Source organism: Hypanus sabinus, chromosome 13 (assembly GCF_030144855.1).
Source record: "Hypanus sabinus isolate sHypSab1 chromosome 13, sHypSab1.hap1, whole genome shotgun sequence".
In the NCBI taxonomy this organism is placed as follows: domain Eukaryota; kingdom Metazoa; phylum Chordata; class Chondrichthyes; order Myliobatiformes; family Dasyatidae; genus Hypanus; species Hypanus sabinus.
Genome location: NC_082718.1, coordinates 26,826,093 through 26,842,782, shown reverse-complemented (window position 1 = coordinate 26,842,782; position 16,690 = coordinate 26,826,093). Strand labels below are relative to the sequence as shown.

The 16,690-nt window shown below is 42.0% G+C and overlaps 1 protein-coding gene across 13 annotated transcripts in view; it reads right to left on the bottom strand.

Moving 5' to 3' along the window:
• Positions 1-16,690, bottom strand: part of celf2 (cugbp, Elav-like family member 2) — a 1,092,382-nt gene that overhangs the window by 265,549 nt on the left and 810,143 nt on the right. For all 13 annotated transcript variants that reach the window (XM_059987350.1, XM_059987354.1, XM_059987344.1 and 10 more), the window contains one exon: positions 2,890-3,086. In XM_059987350.1, the coding sequence (XP_059843333.1) occupies positions 2,890-3,067 (178 nt within the window). In that variant the 5' untranslated portion in view covers positions 3,068-3,086. The remainder of the gene's footprint in view (positions 1-2,889; positions 3,087-16,690) is intronic.

Here is a 16,690-nt window from a genome sequence, read left to right as displayed (position 1 = left end):
GGAATGGTCAATCCCCATTTCAGAGACTGCAGCTCTTAGTCCAGGCTGCACGAGTTAAAGGGACATTTAAAAAAGGGCCCATTCTGGACCTGGCAGTTAAAGATCTAACCACACCTCCTGAAGATCAACAGGGGAGCTTCAGCCAAGATTTAACCCTCCCCACCCCCCCACAACCCTATGACTGAAGCAACTTCCTTTAACTGACTGCTCTGTGTAAAGTGCTGGCTATTTCTTGTCGTAAACTCAAAACTGTACCTCAAAAAAAACTTCACTGGCAGCAAGTCAAGATGAGATAATTATGCTGCCAGAGGAAGTGGTGGAGGCAGATGCTATTACAACAGTTTAAAAGACACTTAGACGCTGCATGGATAGGAAAGGCTTAGAGTGATACAGGCCAAACATGGGGAAACGGAGCGCACAAGGGATTCTGCAGATGCCAGAAATCCAGAGCAACACACAAAATGCTGGAGGAGATCAGCAGATCAGGAGGGAAATAAGCAGTCCTGACGAAGGGTCTCGGCCCGAAACGTTGACTGCTCGTTTCCATGGATGCTGTCCGACTTGCTGAGTTCCTCCAGCTTGTTGTACGTGTTAAACAAACAGTTGATGTTTGTGGCCAGAAGACCACTGATGAAGGGTCAACTGCTTATATGCTGAGTTGCTCCATAGATGCTGAGTGACCATGGGGAAATGAAAGAAGCTTAGGCAGAGTACTTGGTCAGCCCGTTTCTCATCTGGTCCCTCAACACCAGCTCCATAGCAAAGAAAGCCCAGCAGCATCTCTATTTTCTGTGAAGGCTGAGGGAAGTCCATCTCCCACCCCCATCCTCATCACATTCTACAGGGGTTGTATTGAGAGCATCCTGAGCAGTTGCATCACTGCCCGGTTCGGAAATTGCACCATCTCAGATCGCAAGACCCTGCAGCTGATAGTGAGGTCAGCTGAGAAGATCATCGGGGTCTCTCTTCCTGCCATCACGGACATTTATACTGCACGCTGCATTCGCAAAGCAAACAGCATTATGAAGGACCCCACACACCCCTTATACAAACTCTTCTCCCTCCTGCTGTCTGGGAGAAGGCACAGAAGCATTCGGGCTCTCACAACCAGGCTATGTAACAGTTTCTTCCACAAGCTATCAGACTCCTCAATACCCAGAGCCTGGACTGACACCTTACTGCCCTATTGTCCCGTTTATTATTTATTGTAATTCCTGCACGGTTTTGTGCACTTTATGCAGTCTTTGGTAGGTCTGTAGTCTAGTGTAGTTGTCTATTTTACCCGTGTAGTTTTTTACATAGTTCAGTCTAGTTTTTGTACTGTGTCATGTAACACCATGGTCCTGAAAAACATGGTCTCAGTTTTACTATGTACTGGACACAGCAGTTATAGTCAAAATGACAATAAAAGTGACTTGACTTAACTTCTGTCCAAAATCACTCAATAATAGTTGAGTAATAGAATTACTCATGAAAGCTGTTACTTAAGCAGAGTGCTGTAGCACTCCCAGTAAACCCCAAGGCTAACTTATAAACATGAGCGTCAAAAGTCAAGAAAAACAACCCCTAAAAACTGCCGCCCTATTCAATGAGACAAAGGTTCTTTAGACTGTCATCTCATCTTTACTTTCTTCTTTCATTTCCCTGTAACTCTTATCACCAATGTCAAGAACATTGCTCTCGCAAAATTAAAAACAGTGACTCAGCCTCACAACTCACAAGGTAGAGGAAATTCTAAAGCTTTACAATCCTCCCAAGAGGAAACTCCCCCTCAGTATTAAATGGTTGTCACTTTATCCCAAGATTGTAGTCGCTTGGTTTTTGATTTCCTCATCGGTGGAAACACCCTGATGGATTTCACCCTATCACGCTCCCTCATAATCTGATATGCATCAGCGAGGTCACTCTTATAAACTTCAGATCTCATGTAAATCTTACTTTGTAGATCTATTTCTTCATGCCACAAAACAATCCGGTGAACCTTTCTCAATGTTGCTTTGGAAGCAGCGTAGTTAATCTGTGCAGTACTCTGAGTAATCTTTCCAAAGATCCCTGCAGTTAGAGCAAGCAAAGCTGCTTTTGTGTTCCATCCTTTGTCATTAACTATTCCACCAACTTCCTAATGGCGAAACCTGGTGCTTAACTTAACCTTGTACAGGATTACGTATTCCAGAGGGGGAAATTCTAAACTTTTTACATACTTGCAATGAATTCTGCTGACGGCTGATTTTGCAAAAAAAAGCTAGTCAGTTCAACCTTGCAACTTCCAAAGTTCTATTTCAGATTATCAAAGTACATATTTGTCACCATACATTATCCTGAGATTTCTTTCTTGTAGGCATCCACAGGGGGGGGGGGAGAGAGAGAGAGAGAGAGAGAGAGAGAGAAGTACAGTAGTATCAACAAAAAACTACACACAATGACTGACAACCAACCAATGTGCAAAAGAAGACGAATTTAACTCACTACAGGCTTTGGAAGTGCTCCATCATCTACAGTCCCAGCATGATTGTGAAAGGAGGAGAGTTGAGCATGGGGCTAGCAACCCCACTCCTTAAAAAGCTAAAGCTACAGAAACACCAAAAGACATTCCAAAGATCTCATCAGTGGGAGAGGAAAGTTATTTGAATATGGGCTACACCTGGTCACAATTTGAAAGCCTGGCCGAGGACGGAGAACTCTGGCAAGCTGCTGTCAGTGGATTATGCCCCAGTTGGGTTGACGGACTTAATTAAGTAAGTATGCTGTGAAAGGTCACGGCAGGCAGATCTGCCAGATGCCTAGGATTTCAAAGGTCAAGCAGGGAAACACAGTCAGACTAGGCACAGAGCTGGAAGGGTTATCCCAGCTGGCAGAATAAGAGAACTTATTAAAAACCAGGCTCCATACCTTTGCTCTGCGGAGGGTTCTGGCTACGGTCTCGGAGGACGTTGATCTGGTACACTGTTCCGTACGGCTCAAACAGTTCCTTTAGCTCTTTCTCTGACCAAGATCGCGGGATCTGGCCTACGAACATCTTAATGGCATCTGGGTCTGGCTGGTCCGAGTGATCTATTGCACCATTCATCTTGCTATTTGTACCGTTACTGTTTCAAACAAAACAAAGAAACATCAGGTTAGACACACCGTGAGATGGGAATCCATTCATCACTTCAGGAAAATAACTGAAGTATTGATTTCCTCACTAAATATCATCTCAGCACAGGTTACTCCGAATATAACAGCACCATTGTTTAAATGAATCCAGCAACTCTACTGGAAGCATCTTCCAAATGCTCACTTTCTGGTCCCTTGTGCAAATCCCCGGCTGGTGGGTGGATCTGGTGCCAGGGATGTGGTTCAGGGCAGCTGCTTGAGAGGGAACGCATGCCAACTCTGGTGCTCTCACAACCTCGGCCCACAAGGCCCAAAGGCAATTCACCACATGATGCATCGGGAGGCATTTAGGGGTCAGCGGAGGCAGAGAAAATGCAATTATTACCCGTATTAGACAGCGTAAATGAGGGAAAGCACTGCACAACTATAAATTAATTAAGTATCCTTATTGCTGCGGAGTCGGGGTTGCTGGACTTTAAGGACAAGGCAAAGCTTGATCAATGTCAAGGAGGGTAAGGTGATATGACAGGAAATGCTGAGAACCCGTATCCAATGACTTAAACAAGAAAGATAAGCAAATTGTTTCAATTCTACATGGAAGTTGTAATAGCAAGCCCACAGCCTGATCCTACTTTTATAAAATTCAGATTCCTGGTAATTCAGATTTTGTTCCTCTCTCATTCTGAGAGGGTCGAGTTTGGTTCTTCCTTTTGCAAGTTATTTTTTCCATTGTGATAGGTCACCCTGTGACTTGCAACCACAAGGCCTTGTGGTTAAACCACTTCTTCCCTTTCTACATGAATGCTAAACTGATAAGCAGACACACAACACTGAATAATAGCCCAGACGCCACTTGGTTTGCAGTTTAAACAAAGTTTCACGCCATCTTGGTTAGTTAGCCACTGTAAATCTTCTTCAGTGGAGGTGGATGCTAGGTCAGTCATGGGTATGGAAGTTTTTGTAGTGACACAGCCATACAACCATCAGTACTACAATTAGGGAAGAGGAACAGGAGCCTGGAGACACACACTCTCAAGGCTGTAGCAAAGGCTTCTTATCCTTCCCAGTCAGATTTCTGAACGGTCCATAAACACTACCTCATTATTTTCTTCTCTTTTTGATTTTTAAAATATACTTCTCATTGTAACCAATAGTATTTTTTCATGTACTGCACTGTGCCGCTGCTGCAAGACCTCAAACTTCATGGCATACAGTATGACAGCGAAAATAAACCTGATGTTGATTCTGATAATTCAACTCTCCTGTCAAAGGAGTTGTGACAAGGGAAGAGAACTGGCTGACAGAAGAATGAGACAGGAGATATGTTAATACCTGCTGCTGAAGCAGAGGAATTGAAACTTCCTTTCAACTCTTAACCTTCACTCTTCTGGAAGGTAGTAAGTGGGAAGCAAAAATAGAGGAGTTTGATTAGAATCCAATAGTATCATAATGATCACAGTGTGGAAACTGTCCATTTAAATCCAACATGTGCAGGCTGAGTCAGTGCTAAGGCAGGCAACTGCAATGTTAGCATTCACTTTGAGAGGACTAGAACATAAAATTAAGGACGTAATGCTGAGGTTTTATAATGGAATTACTCAAACTGCACTTGAAGTATTGTGAGCAGTTTTGGGCCCCTTATCAAAGAAAGGGCGTGCTGGCATTTTAGAAGGTCTGTGGGAGGAAATGAATGAGTTAACAGAGGAAAAGTGATGGGTCGGTATTTACTTTATTTTATTATATATATTTATTTAGAGATTTAGCGTGGAATAGACCCCCTCTGGCCCAACGAGCGAAACTGCCCAGCAACCCACCTACTTAACCCTAGCCTAATCACAGGACAACTTACAATGACCAATTAACTTACTAACTGATAAGTCTTTGAACTATGGGAGGAAACCGGTGCACCCGGAGAAAATCCACGTATTTACAGGGGACGCTGGAATTGAACTCTGAAGTAAGAGCTGTAATCACATCATAAATTTGCTGGAGTTTAGAATGAGAGGGGATCTTATTGAAACCTATTGAATAGTAAAGGCCTCAATAGAACAGACATGGAGAGGATGTTTCCAATAGTGATAGATTACAGGATCCGAGGGAGCAGCGTTAGAATTGAAGGATGTCTAGAACAGAGATGAGTAGGAATTTCTTTAGCAAGAGGGTGGTGAATCTATGGAATTCATTGCCCCAGATAGCTTTGGAGGACTAGTCATTGGGTATATTTAAAGTGGACGTCGATAGGCTCTTGATTAGTAGAGCATCAACGATTATGGGGGGGGGGGGTCAAGAGAGTGGGTATGAGAAGGAAAATAAATCAGCCACGATCAAATAGAAGAGCATTCTCGATGGGCTGAATGGCCTAGAGTGGCTGTTGTACCTTAGTATTATAGTCACCTAGAAACATAAACTAAGCAGAAGGGTTTACTTATAGAGAGATAGAATTGTAAAGTAGATATGTTATGTCAAACTCATATTTAAGCTTGGTTGGATCATATGTAGATTACTGTGTACATTCCAAGTCATTGTGCATGGAGTCTTTACAATGTGGATCGTATTAGCACAGCAGGGGGCTGAGTCGAAGGGGAGGCCGGACAAGCACTGTAGGGAAAGGGGACGAGAGAGTTACGCTGCTAGATTTAGGTGTGGAAAAAGGATGTTTGAGTGAATCGCTATCATGGTAAGGTTAGGCCAGAGCAGTAGTTAGCATAATGCTATTACAGCTCACCGTACGATTGGTGCTCAATTCCTGCTGCTGTCTGTAGGGAGTCTGTACATTCTTCCCATGACAGGCATGGGTTTTCTCCGGGTGCTCTGGTTTCCTCCCACATTCCAAAGGCATACAGTTAGGATTACTGAGTTGTGGCATTATTCCCAGTATGAATCAAATTGTTCCAGCTTATGATTAACAGATGCTGTTATCTTCTGCATTTTGTAAATGTCCATTGTATTTCCATCCATGCATTTAAAGTTGGGCTCTCCTGTGATAACCATTTCCTAGTAAGAGTCTTTTTACCAGCCACCAACAGTATATTCATTAAATATTTATCTCTTTTCAACCATTCTTGATGTATATATCCAAATATATATGGTCTTACTCTCTAAGGGTATCTCACAAATCAATGAATATGTTGTAAAAAAAAGATCACTCCCTACTTGTACATAGTTGTTTCCTTTTGCTTGTTTTTTCTCTCCACTCTTTTCTATAAGTGTAAACCTCAGATAAATACTATGTGGAGATTTGTGGCATATATGATTATATGATATATATGTACAATGACTGAAATACATCTTATGGAAATGTTTGTTTTATGATGAACTTCAATAAAAAAAATAAATTACAAAAAAAAAAGGATTACTGAGTTGTGGGCCTGTTATGTTGGTGCCAGAAGTGTGGCGATAATTGTGGGCTGCCCCAGCACAATCCTGGCTGACATGTGTTGACGCAAACAACGCATTTCACTGTGTTTCGATGTACAACACATGCTTCAAATAGTGCTAATTTTTTAATCTTTCTTTTTCTGACTTGCACACGATAAACGTCAGGACCACTCTGCAGCTGTTTCGAACCTGATGGCTGCATTGTAGCCAATTAAATATGGGCAGGTTTATACAGTCAATGATAAGAACAGCCCAAATATCATCACAAGCAGTGGGCAAGTGCACATGAATTCAAATGATACCATCTTTCGCTGGCACTCACAAAAGTAGAAAGACATCACTCTGAACTCTGGGCTCATCCAGATTTTTTGAGTATACGAGGACAAATTGTCAGCTTGGTGAGATTGCAAATTTTTCTTTCTCTATTTATCCCATTTCAAATTTCTGCAGAACTGTAGTGCATTTGAACATTTAATCACCTATCTCTACAATAAAGCACTCTGCTTAAAAGTCTTCAGTGGATATTCATTTGGGTTTAATTGCATAGTTATTAATTTGATTACACCCAACACCGTCTTGTATTGTATGAGGTGACAGCTGTGCATGAAAGCCATTGGCTGCTCACAATTCCAGGCACGTCTGTCAGCTGGCAGCTCAGGCACGTCCCTTCCTATGTGCTGTCTGAACAAAGGGGCAACTTGGCTCCTGCCAGCTGTAGCAGAAGGCAAGAGCTCAGGTTTTGCCTTCTAATGATCCCTTCTGATATTTCTGATCCATTGTACAGTTCCCTGTTCAATAGAACATGAAACAAACATGCATTTGAGTGAAAAGTTAGTGGCGTGGCTGGGTGCGAGAGCCAATAGAAAGCATTCTATTCATCTGGCAGCTTTAACTGCACAAAAGCCCCAAGAGGGTCTGAAAAAGCTACAGAGGGATGAGAGAATCTGCAGGTGCTGGAAATCCAAGCAACACACACAAAATGCTGGGGGAACTCAGCAGGCCAGGAAGCATCTATGGAAAAGAGTGAACAGTTACATTCCGGCCCTCAGGGTCTCGACCTAATACGTTGACTGTTTACTCTTTTCCATAGATGCTGCCTGGTCTGCTGAGTTCCTCCAACGCTTTGTGTGTGAAAGTTGCAGAGGATTGTAGATTCAGCCAGCTACACCATGGGCACTAGCCTCCCCAACATTTTGGACATCGTCAAAAGGTGATGGGTTAACCTACAAGTTTTATTGGACTGGAACAGAAAGAGAAAATGCTAAAACACTCAGCAGGCCACCTATGGACTGAGAAAAATGCCAGGATGTTCTGATTTTACTTCAGATTTCCTGCATCAGGGCTTTCGTTTGGGCTTTTCGCTCACAGAACATGCAGATGCACAACTAGGTTTCTAAAATCATAAAAACACAAAAAAAAACACGAAGTGGGTTTTTCACCATTGAACTTTCTGGCCAATCCCATACCCTGTCCACTTTCCCACTTGATGCCCACTTCCCTCAAATTGCCACTTTGTCCATGAATGTACTGATGTCAGGTTTGCATATTCTGTATGTAACAGTAGAGAGTCCATAGCCACAGCACAGCCCTCGATGTCCTCATACCCAATTTAAATGGAGCTCCTCTCTCTGTGGGATACACACAGCAACTCCAATAGACATTGTATAGCTTTAACTTGGGAAAAAATATCCCAGGATAATAAAGAGACTGCTTCTTAACAAAACAGTACAACCTCACCACATTCAGAACTCGCTTAATATAGAGCTGAGCTTCTCGGGAATAGTCACTAATCAAAGAGAACTCCCCCTGGAGTTTTATTAAAAAAATTTAAGGATTGTTTGATAAGTATGACATTGAATTTCATAAGAACATATAGAAAATACGTAAGTAGACTTACAAATTCACTATGAGATATTTTTAATAATTTCTATCACTAATTAATTATATTATTTTTTTGCATTTATTTTCTATCAAGTAGGTTTATTTAGCATTCATCGTAATACTATTTATCTCCCCACTGCGTCGATCAAGATGCCAGGTATAGCATTCTCATGAAATCATGTCTGCAGTCAGTTTGCTCTATGTCACAGCACAACACACACACACACACACACACGCAAACCAAAGTCCGCAAATAGCATTGTGTTATTCACTGGGTATGGTCCAAGACAACAGTCCAGTTGTCACAAGTTCAAATCCCTCCTCCTGATAAATTAAGAAGCCTGCAAATTACAATAAGGCAAATATGCTTTTGCAAATTATAGATGGTTCTAAAACAGATTGACGTAGAATCAGTGAAAAGATTCATGTGAAAGGAGGCTATTCAACCCATCATATCCAAGCCAGTCAGGAAACAGCTGCCCAGTTTAACCCCACTTTCCAATGCTGACCATACAGCTCTGCAGGTTACTGCTTTCTAAGAACATATCTAAGTACAGTTGAAATGTGAAAAGGGGGCTATAACCCTGGCAGGCAGCAAGTTTCACCCACTGTGTGGAAGACAAGATCGTCATCTCCACTACTTATTAAGTCTAAGGCCTCTGGTCTTGATCCCACGGTGACGGACAATGTGTCCTTAGTACTAACTGTCTTGATCCCTTATATTTTATTCACCTTAATTAATTCTACCCCCCCCCCCTTCCTGCCTCCTTTCTGAAAGCAAAGGATCTTCAGCCAATCCACCCTCAACTAGAGTCACTCATCAGGAGGTACAAGAGTCTGAAGGCACACACTCAACAATCAGAAATAGCTTCCTTCCCTCTGCCCTCAGATTTCTGAATGGCCAATGAACACATGAACCCTAAATTATTAGTCCTGATGACAGTTTTCAGCCCGAAACGTCAACTGTTTATTCCTCTCCATAGATGCAGACTTGCTGAATTCCTCCAGTATTTTGTGTGTGTTGCTCAAGATTTTATCTATCTGCAGAGTCTCTTTGTTTAAATCATATTATTCATATTATTTTTGCATTATTTATTTGTCATTGCACTGTACCACTACTGTAAAACAATTTCAATGTCATCCATATATGTCACAACATAGCTAATTCTGATCTAACCTCTCCCCATTTCAGCAACATCCATGTTTATCTCCTTTGCATCATCTCCAATTAAATCATATCATTCATGTATCATAATCCACTTAATCCACCGGGTCTCCTGTTCCTTTCCCTTATCTGGTTCACTTTTCACCTTCCTTATCACACTCCAGCCCCAAGAAGATTATAAAGAACTTCAGATTGACGGTGGTGCCTTCATCTCCTCCCTCCTACCTCATCTGGTTCCACTGTCAACTGCTGTTTCAGCTCTCACCGTTACCTTTTTATAAAGACCATTTCCCTCTGTTCTCTCTGTTCTGTAGCAGGGTCTTGACCTGAAACTTTGATTTTCCTTCTCCCTCTAAAGATGCTACCTGTCCTGCTGAGCTCCTCCAGAAGTTTGATATCAGCGATATATCATTCCTGTAAAGTGATGACTAGAACTATATAGAGAACAATATACCGTGGCCTGACTGGTGTTGCACTGGGTTTTGGCATCTCTCCTCTGTAAAAGAACTCTATCCCTTTCAATAATTGGGAAGGACTTGGTCATCAGGTGCAAGGTGCTTTTACGGTTGCTGTACAGGTGTGGTCCATCCCTTGCTCCCCCAACTTAGGAATCAACCAAACAGTCCTCAGGTTCATATGGGGATCCAAGATGGAGCAGGTCAGATGAATCATAATGCACAAGTCCCTGAACAACAGAGGCAAGAACTGGAGAGTGGTAGACTTTGGGAGAAGGAGGGTGTGGGTGGAGAAATGTAGAGAGAATGAAATGGGATTACAGTAGGATTAGAGGGCTCGGAGGGCTAAAAGGGTCTGTTCCAATGATCTAAGTAGGAATCTGGAACCCAGTGGTAGAGGTACATATTCCCTTAACATTTAATGACTATGATGAGCTCTTGAATTGTCAAGTCTAAGGGCCACATACTGGTGAATGACATTAGAATAGATGGATACTTGAGCCCAACATGAACACAGTGGGCTAAAGGGCTGGTTTCTCTGCTGTATGATACAATAAATCTAATATAGGCTAGATTAACCAAGGGCATCAAATTCCCTGTTCAAAAAGACAACAGTGAAAATGACTTATCTTTTAAACGATACAGCACCTCACAGTCACAATCACTCATGCCAGCTTCCTCTTCCAAATGTGTTTAATTAACACAAGTTAAATTCCTTAGCTGCCCTTGTGGGATTCAAACGCGTGGCTCTGGAACAACTGTCCAATCCTCTAAATACGGTGTAATCCCTATTCAAAGGTGGAACACAAATAGCGCTAAATTGATTTCCCTCCACTATCTGTTTGAACCACTTGGCCTTTCCGATAATGCATCCTCATCACAATGTATAATGCATTCCTCATTTTCCCATTCAAACTACGTTAGTTCACAATTGGGTATAATGAAATTATACTTGCACATGCCCGCCTGTTCTACTAAACCTTCCTCTTAAACCTTCCCCTGCTTTTGTGCATTTCTACAGGATATTTTTTCAGCATTGATGACTGGTTTCCCATTATTCTTTCATCTTCAAGTGTGAATAATTACATTTGTAAAATTCTGCATTTACCACATCCATGTCTCAGAGTAGAATGACATCCCCTAAAAACAGCGATCAGGAAGAATTTCTTTAATCAGAGGGTGGTGAAATTGTGGAGGTCAATCCATTGGGTATGCTTAAAATGGATGTTGACAGGTACTGATTAGTAAGGACATCAAACTTCACAGGAGATGGCAGGGGAAGGGTTGAGGGAAAATAAATCAGCCACGATTGAATGGCAGAGAAGACTCAATGGGCCAAATGGTCTAATTTGGCTCCTCTGTCTGATGGTCTTATGCTCTGTTGCTCATTGCTTTGGTCCATGATTTTGACAGGAGTGTCATCATTAAGGACTTAAATGTGGGACATACCTTCTTCTCATTACTGCACCAGGGAAGAGCTGGAACCTGAAGAGACACACTCAGTGTCTTATGAGCAGCTTTTTCCTCTCTGCCGTCAGATCTCTGAACAGTTTGTGAACCCATGAACACTACTTTGCTATTCCTGTTTCACACTTTTTTTTATTGTAACTTATTCTTTATGTCCTCCACTGTACTGCTGCCCCTGGACAACAAATTTTACAGCATATGCCAGTGATAGTAAACCTGATTCTTATCCTCATGGCTGGTGCAGCACTGACACAAAGGCAAGTGGAGGATGCTGATAACCTGGAGATGAAGGTGCCGGTTGGATTCTCAGAGTGAGAGCTTTGCTTGAGCATAAGACTATGAAGGAAGAGCTCATTAAAAAGGGCAAATGGCAAAAAAAAAACCAAGAATGTGCTACCTGGACTGAGAATATGCTGTATACGTATATCACATATAAAGTAAATGTATATTATATATAAATACACACACACATTATAAATCTGTCACTATATACTATAAGATTAATTTTATTGCAGGTATTTACTGGAAGAAACAGAAATACAATGCAATTATAGCATAATTTTATGGTGATTGGAGGGAAGTATGGGGGGGGTGATGTCAGAGGTAAGTTTTTTCCCCCCACAGAGAGTAGTGGGTGTGTGTGGAATGCCCTGTGGTATAGACAGATAAAACAGGGGAATTTAAGAAACTCTTAGAGAGAGGCACATGATTGATATAAAAATGGTGGGTCATGTAGGAGGGAAGGGTTAGATTGATCATAGAGAGTTTTAATAGATCAGCACAATGTCATGGGCTGAAAGGACTGTATTGTGATGTAACGTTCTCTGTTCTAATTAACAAAGGACTGCATAAATAAGCAACAGCTGACAACCAATGTGCAAAAGGCAAACTGTGCAAGTAAAAGAAAAGTGAGAATAAGAGTGCAAAAGGTACTTGAAAGTGAATCTGTAGGTTATAAAATCAGTTCAGAGTCATGGTGATTGAAGTTATCCATGCTGGTTCAAGAGCCTGGTGGCTGAAAGGTAATAACTGTTCCTGATCGAGGTTACACTGGACCTATAAGGCCCAATAGTAGTAGTGAGAAGAGAGCAAGGCCTGAATCACAGGGGTCTTTGACGAAAGGTGCAGTTTTCTTGTGGTCCTGCTCCATGCAAATATGCTGAATGTTGGGAAGGACTTTGCCTTTGATGGACTGGGCTTTGTCCACCACTTTCTGTCGTCTTTTCTGTTCCTGGGTGAGTGCATTTAATATTTCAGCAAAATTTGAGTAATATTGTAAATATTTTGTTTAAGCATTCTTTTTTATTTAAATTCATTGTGTTAAATGTAAATGTAAGTGAATGGCATTCATCATTATGACACCACGTTGTAAGCACACACCTCACTAAAGTAAAAATTAATTTGAACTAAATTTGAATCTAAAACATACACAAGAAATGTAATGTTAAATTCCTTGGTGTTATAATTTTATGTGGTCCTGGGTTCACCACATAAGTGTCATTGTGAAGAAAGCACGACAGCACCTCTACTTTCTTAGGCTAAGTCCACACTAGACCAGATAATTTTGAAAGTGCTGGTTTCGCGTAAAAACCATAGGCGTCCACACTATGCATTCTTAAAAATATCTCTACCCACGTTGAAACAGAGATTTTGGCAAATCACCTCCTCCTGCACAGGCGCAGGACACATCTACCGAAAACAAGCGACATGTTTGATGTCGAATCTCGCCATAAAAGTGTGTGTTTGTGTAGTTACAGACTAGGAAAACTTAAAACAATGGACAGCTGTTGGCTTTCACACAGGAGAACTTAAAAGTTAAGAAAAAATCAAATACTGGAGCGTACGGAGGCAACCGACGGGGAGTTCACGGACAGATTGACCCGGCTGACGATGAACATTGAAAAACTGACCAACTCTGTTGCATTAATAAAGCACCTTGTTAAATGTGTAAAACATGTCTGCATCAGTGTTATCTTGTATTTCCATACAATGTTACATTAGGCTGTTACACATCTATTGTCAGAGAAGTACTTGCATAAATAGGTAAACCACCTTCATACAAGCAAGGACAGCAAACAGGGCAAAGTGAGTAGAGTATACTTATTTATTCAGTAAGTTATGGGTCAAAGTATTTGGTGAGTACATTTCTAACTCTTCTGGTGTCAGTTTCATTGCCGTCTGTTCTGAAATTGTTAGGTTGTGTTCAAGAAAACAATGAAATAGTGCACTACCGTCTGACAGTGTTTTCAGATTTCTCTGGTTACCCCGTCCACACTAATCCGGCCAATCCAGCGTTTTCAAAAATACACACTTTCAGAGCGTTTCTGAAAAGCTCCGGTTTCGGGGGATGAAAATGCCATTTTAGTGTGGACGGAGGGTAAAAACGAGGAGAAAAAGCTTCGGTTACGGATTTATCTGGTGTAGTGTGGACGTAGCCTTAGGAGCTTGCTAAGATTGGGCATGACATCTAAAATGTTGTCGAATTTCTACAGACGTGTGGTGGAGAGTATATTGACTTGTCCTATCATAGCCTGGTATGGAAACACAAACGCCTGTGTATGGAAAGGCCTACAGAAAGTAGTGGATACGGCCCAGTCCATCATAGGTAAAGCCCTCCCCACCACTGAGCACATCTCCATAGCGCTGCCGCAGGAAAGCAGCATCCTCCATCAGAGACCCCCACCATCCAGGCCATGCTCTCTTCTCACTGCTGCCATCAGGAGCCTCACACCCCACACCAGGAGGTTCAAGAACAGTTAAGAACCCTCAACTTGGAGGCTCCTGAACCAGAGGGGATTACATCACTGAACTAAACTTGTGCCACTGTTCCAACTAAACTGGACTCACTTTCAAGGACTCTCATGTCCTCGATATTTATTACTTATTTATCTATTGTTTGTTTGTTTATTTAATTATTTCACTTTTCTCTTTCTTTCTGTTTTACATAATTTGTTGGGGGTTTTTTTGTATGTTGGTTGTTTTCTGCCCTGTTGGGTGTGATCTTTCATGGTGTTTCTTTACTTACTGTGTTTATCCACAAGAAAATGAACCTCAGGGCTGTATAAGGTGACAAATACTTTGATTGATCATAAGTTTATTTTGAACTTTGAAAAAGTAACTGCACAGCTGTCTTTGGGTTTAGTCTATTTGTTCTTGCTGTTACAGGTTCTATAAATTACTACATTCAATAGACGGAAAACCATTACCACTTACGTGGACAAAATTAACTTCAGACAATATGCTAGAATAACTCTGCAAGTCCGCCAGCATCTATACAGGAGAATAAATAGTTGAATGTTTCAGGCTGAGACCCTTCATCAGGATTGGAAAGGAAGCAGGAATAAAAAGACGGGATGAGGGAAAGGAGTAAAAGCTGGCAAGTTCTTATTCAGGAGAACTCCTTCCAAGATTAAAGATTCAAATTTATTTATCATGTGTACATTGAAACATGCAATGAAATGTGTCACTTGCATTAACAAACAGCATACCCGAGGATGTGCTGGGGGAAATTTGCAAGTATTCCCACACAATGCCTGCCATAAGACCATGACACAAAGGGGCCATAAGTTAAGTCAAGTTTATTGTCATTTTGACCATAAACTGCTGGTACAGTACACAGTAAAAACAAAACAACGTTCCTCCAGGACCCTGGTGCTACATGAAACAACACAAAACTACACTAGACTATGTGAGACAGCACAAGGCTACACTAGACTATGTAAAACAACACAAAAGCTGCACTAGACTACAGACCTGCACAGGACTACATAAGGTGTACAAAACAGTGCAGGGCAGTACAATAATTAATAAACAAAACACTAGGACAAATTACAATATAATAATAAATGATGTAGATGTCAGTCTAGACTCTGAGTATTGAGTAGCCTGATGGCTTGGGGGAAGAAACCGTTGCACAGTCTTGGTCGTGAGAGCCTAAATGCTTCGGTACCTTTTACCAGATGGCAGGAAGGAGAAGAGTTTGTGTGAGGGGTGTGTAGGGTCCTTCACAATGCTGTTAACTTTGCAGGTGCAGAGTGTGGTGTGAATGTCTGTAATAGCTGGAAGAGAGACCCCGATGATCTTCTCAGCTGACCTCACTATCTGCTGCAGGGTCTTGCGATCTGAGACAGTGCAATTCCCGAACCAGGCAGTGAGGCAGCTGCTCAGGTTGCTCTCGATACATCCTCTGTAAAATGGCCATTTGGCCCAGAGTCTGCTCCAGCAATCAATCATGTCTGATTTTTTTCCCCTCTCAACCCATCCTCCTGCCTTCTTCTCGTAACCTTTAATGTCCTTATTAATTAAGAATCTATCAACCTGCACCTTAAATATACATAATAACTTGGCAATGAATTCCACAGATTCACCACCCTCTGACTGAAGAAATTTCTGCTCATCTAAAGGGACGTCCTTCTATTCTAAGACTGTGTCCTCTGGGTCCTACAGGAAAGATCCTCTCCACTTCCACTTTATCTAGGTCTTTTAATATTCAGTAGGTTCTAGTGAGATCCCCCCTCATTCTTCTAAACTCTGGTCGTACAGGCCCAGAGGGAAACACTCCTCATATATTAACCCTTTAATCTTGAGATCATTTTCATGAATCTCCCGTGCACCCTCTCCAATGCCAGCACATCCTTTCTAAAGATAAGGGGTCTAATGTGACGTCTTGGTGCTTGTTGGTGAGTTCTGGCAAAAAGGCATACTGCCAAGTGTTTTTGATAGTCTGCTGGGCAACCGCGCCACAGGACTAGTCTCTACCTCCCACGGTGCCAGAAGGACTTTTTTTTTAAAGACACACTGTGGAATAGGCCCTTCCACCCATTCGAGCTATGCCACCAAGCAATCCCCGATTTAACCCTAGCCTAATCATGGGACAATTTACAATGACCAGTCCATCTTTGGACTGTGGGAGGAAACCAGAGAAATCCTTGTGGTCACAGGGAGTTTGTATTAGCTCCTCACAGGCAGCGGCGGGAATTGAATCTAGGTCACTGATACTGTAAGGCATTGTGCTAGCCATTACACCGCCATGACATTCTGCGCTGACTGCTACCGGATGGACCAGTGGCCAAAGGTGTTTTCTGAAAGGACTTTTCCCCACAAAGAAGACAAGAGTGCAGCAGCATCTAACTGATTGAAGGATTGTGTGGCAACAAGGCCAGGCCCATCCTTTGCAATGCCGGGTAACAAGCAGAACCACGCCCAATGTAACACTCGGTCCGTGTGTACCTCTGTTCAACACACTGCT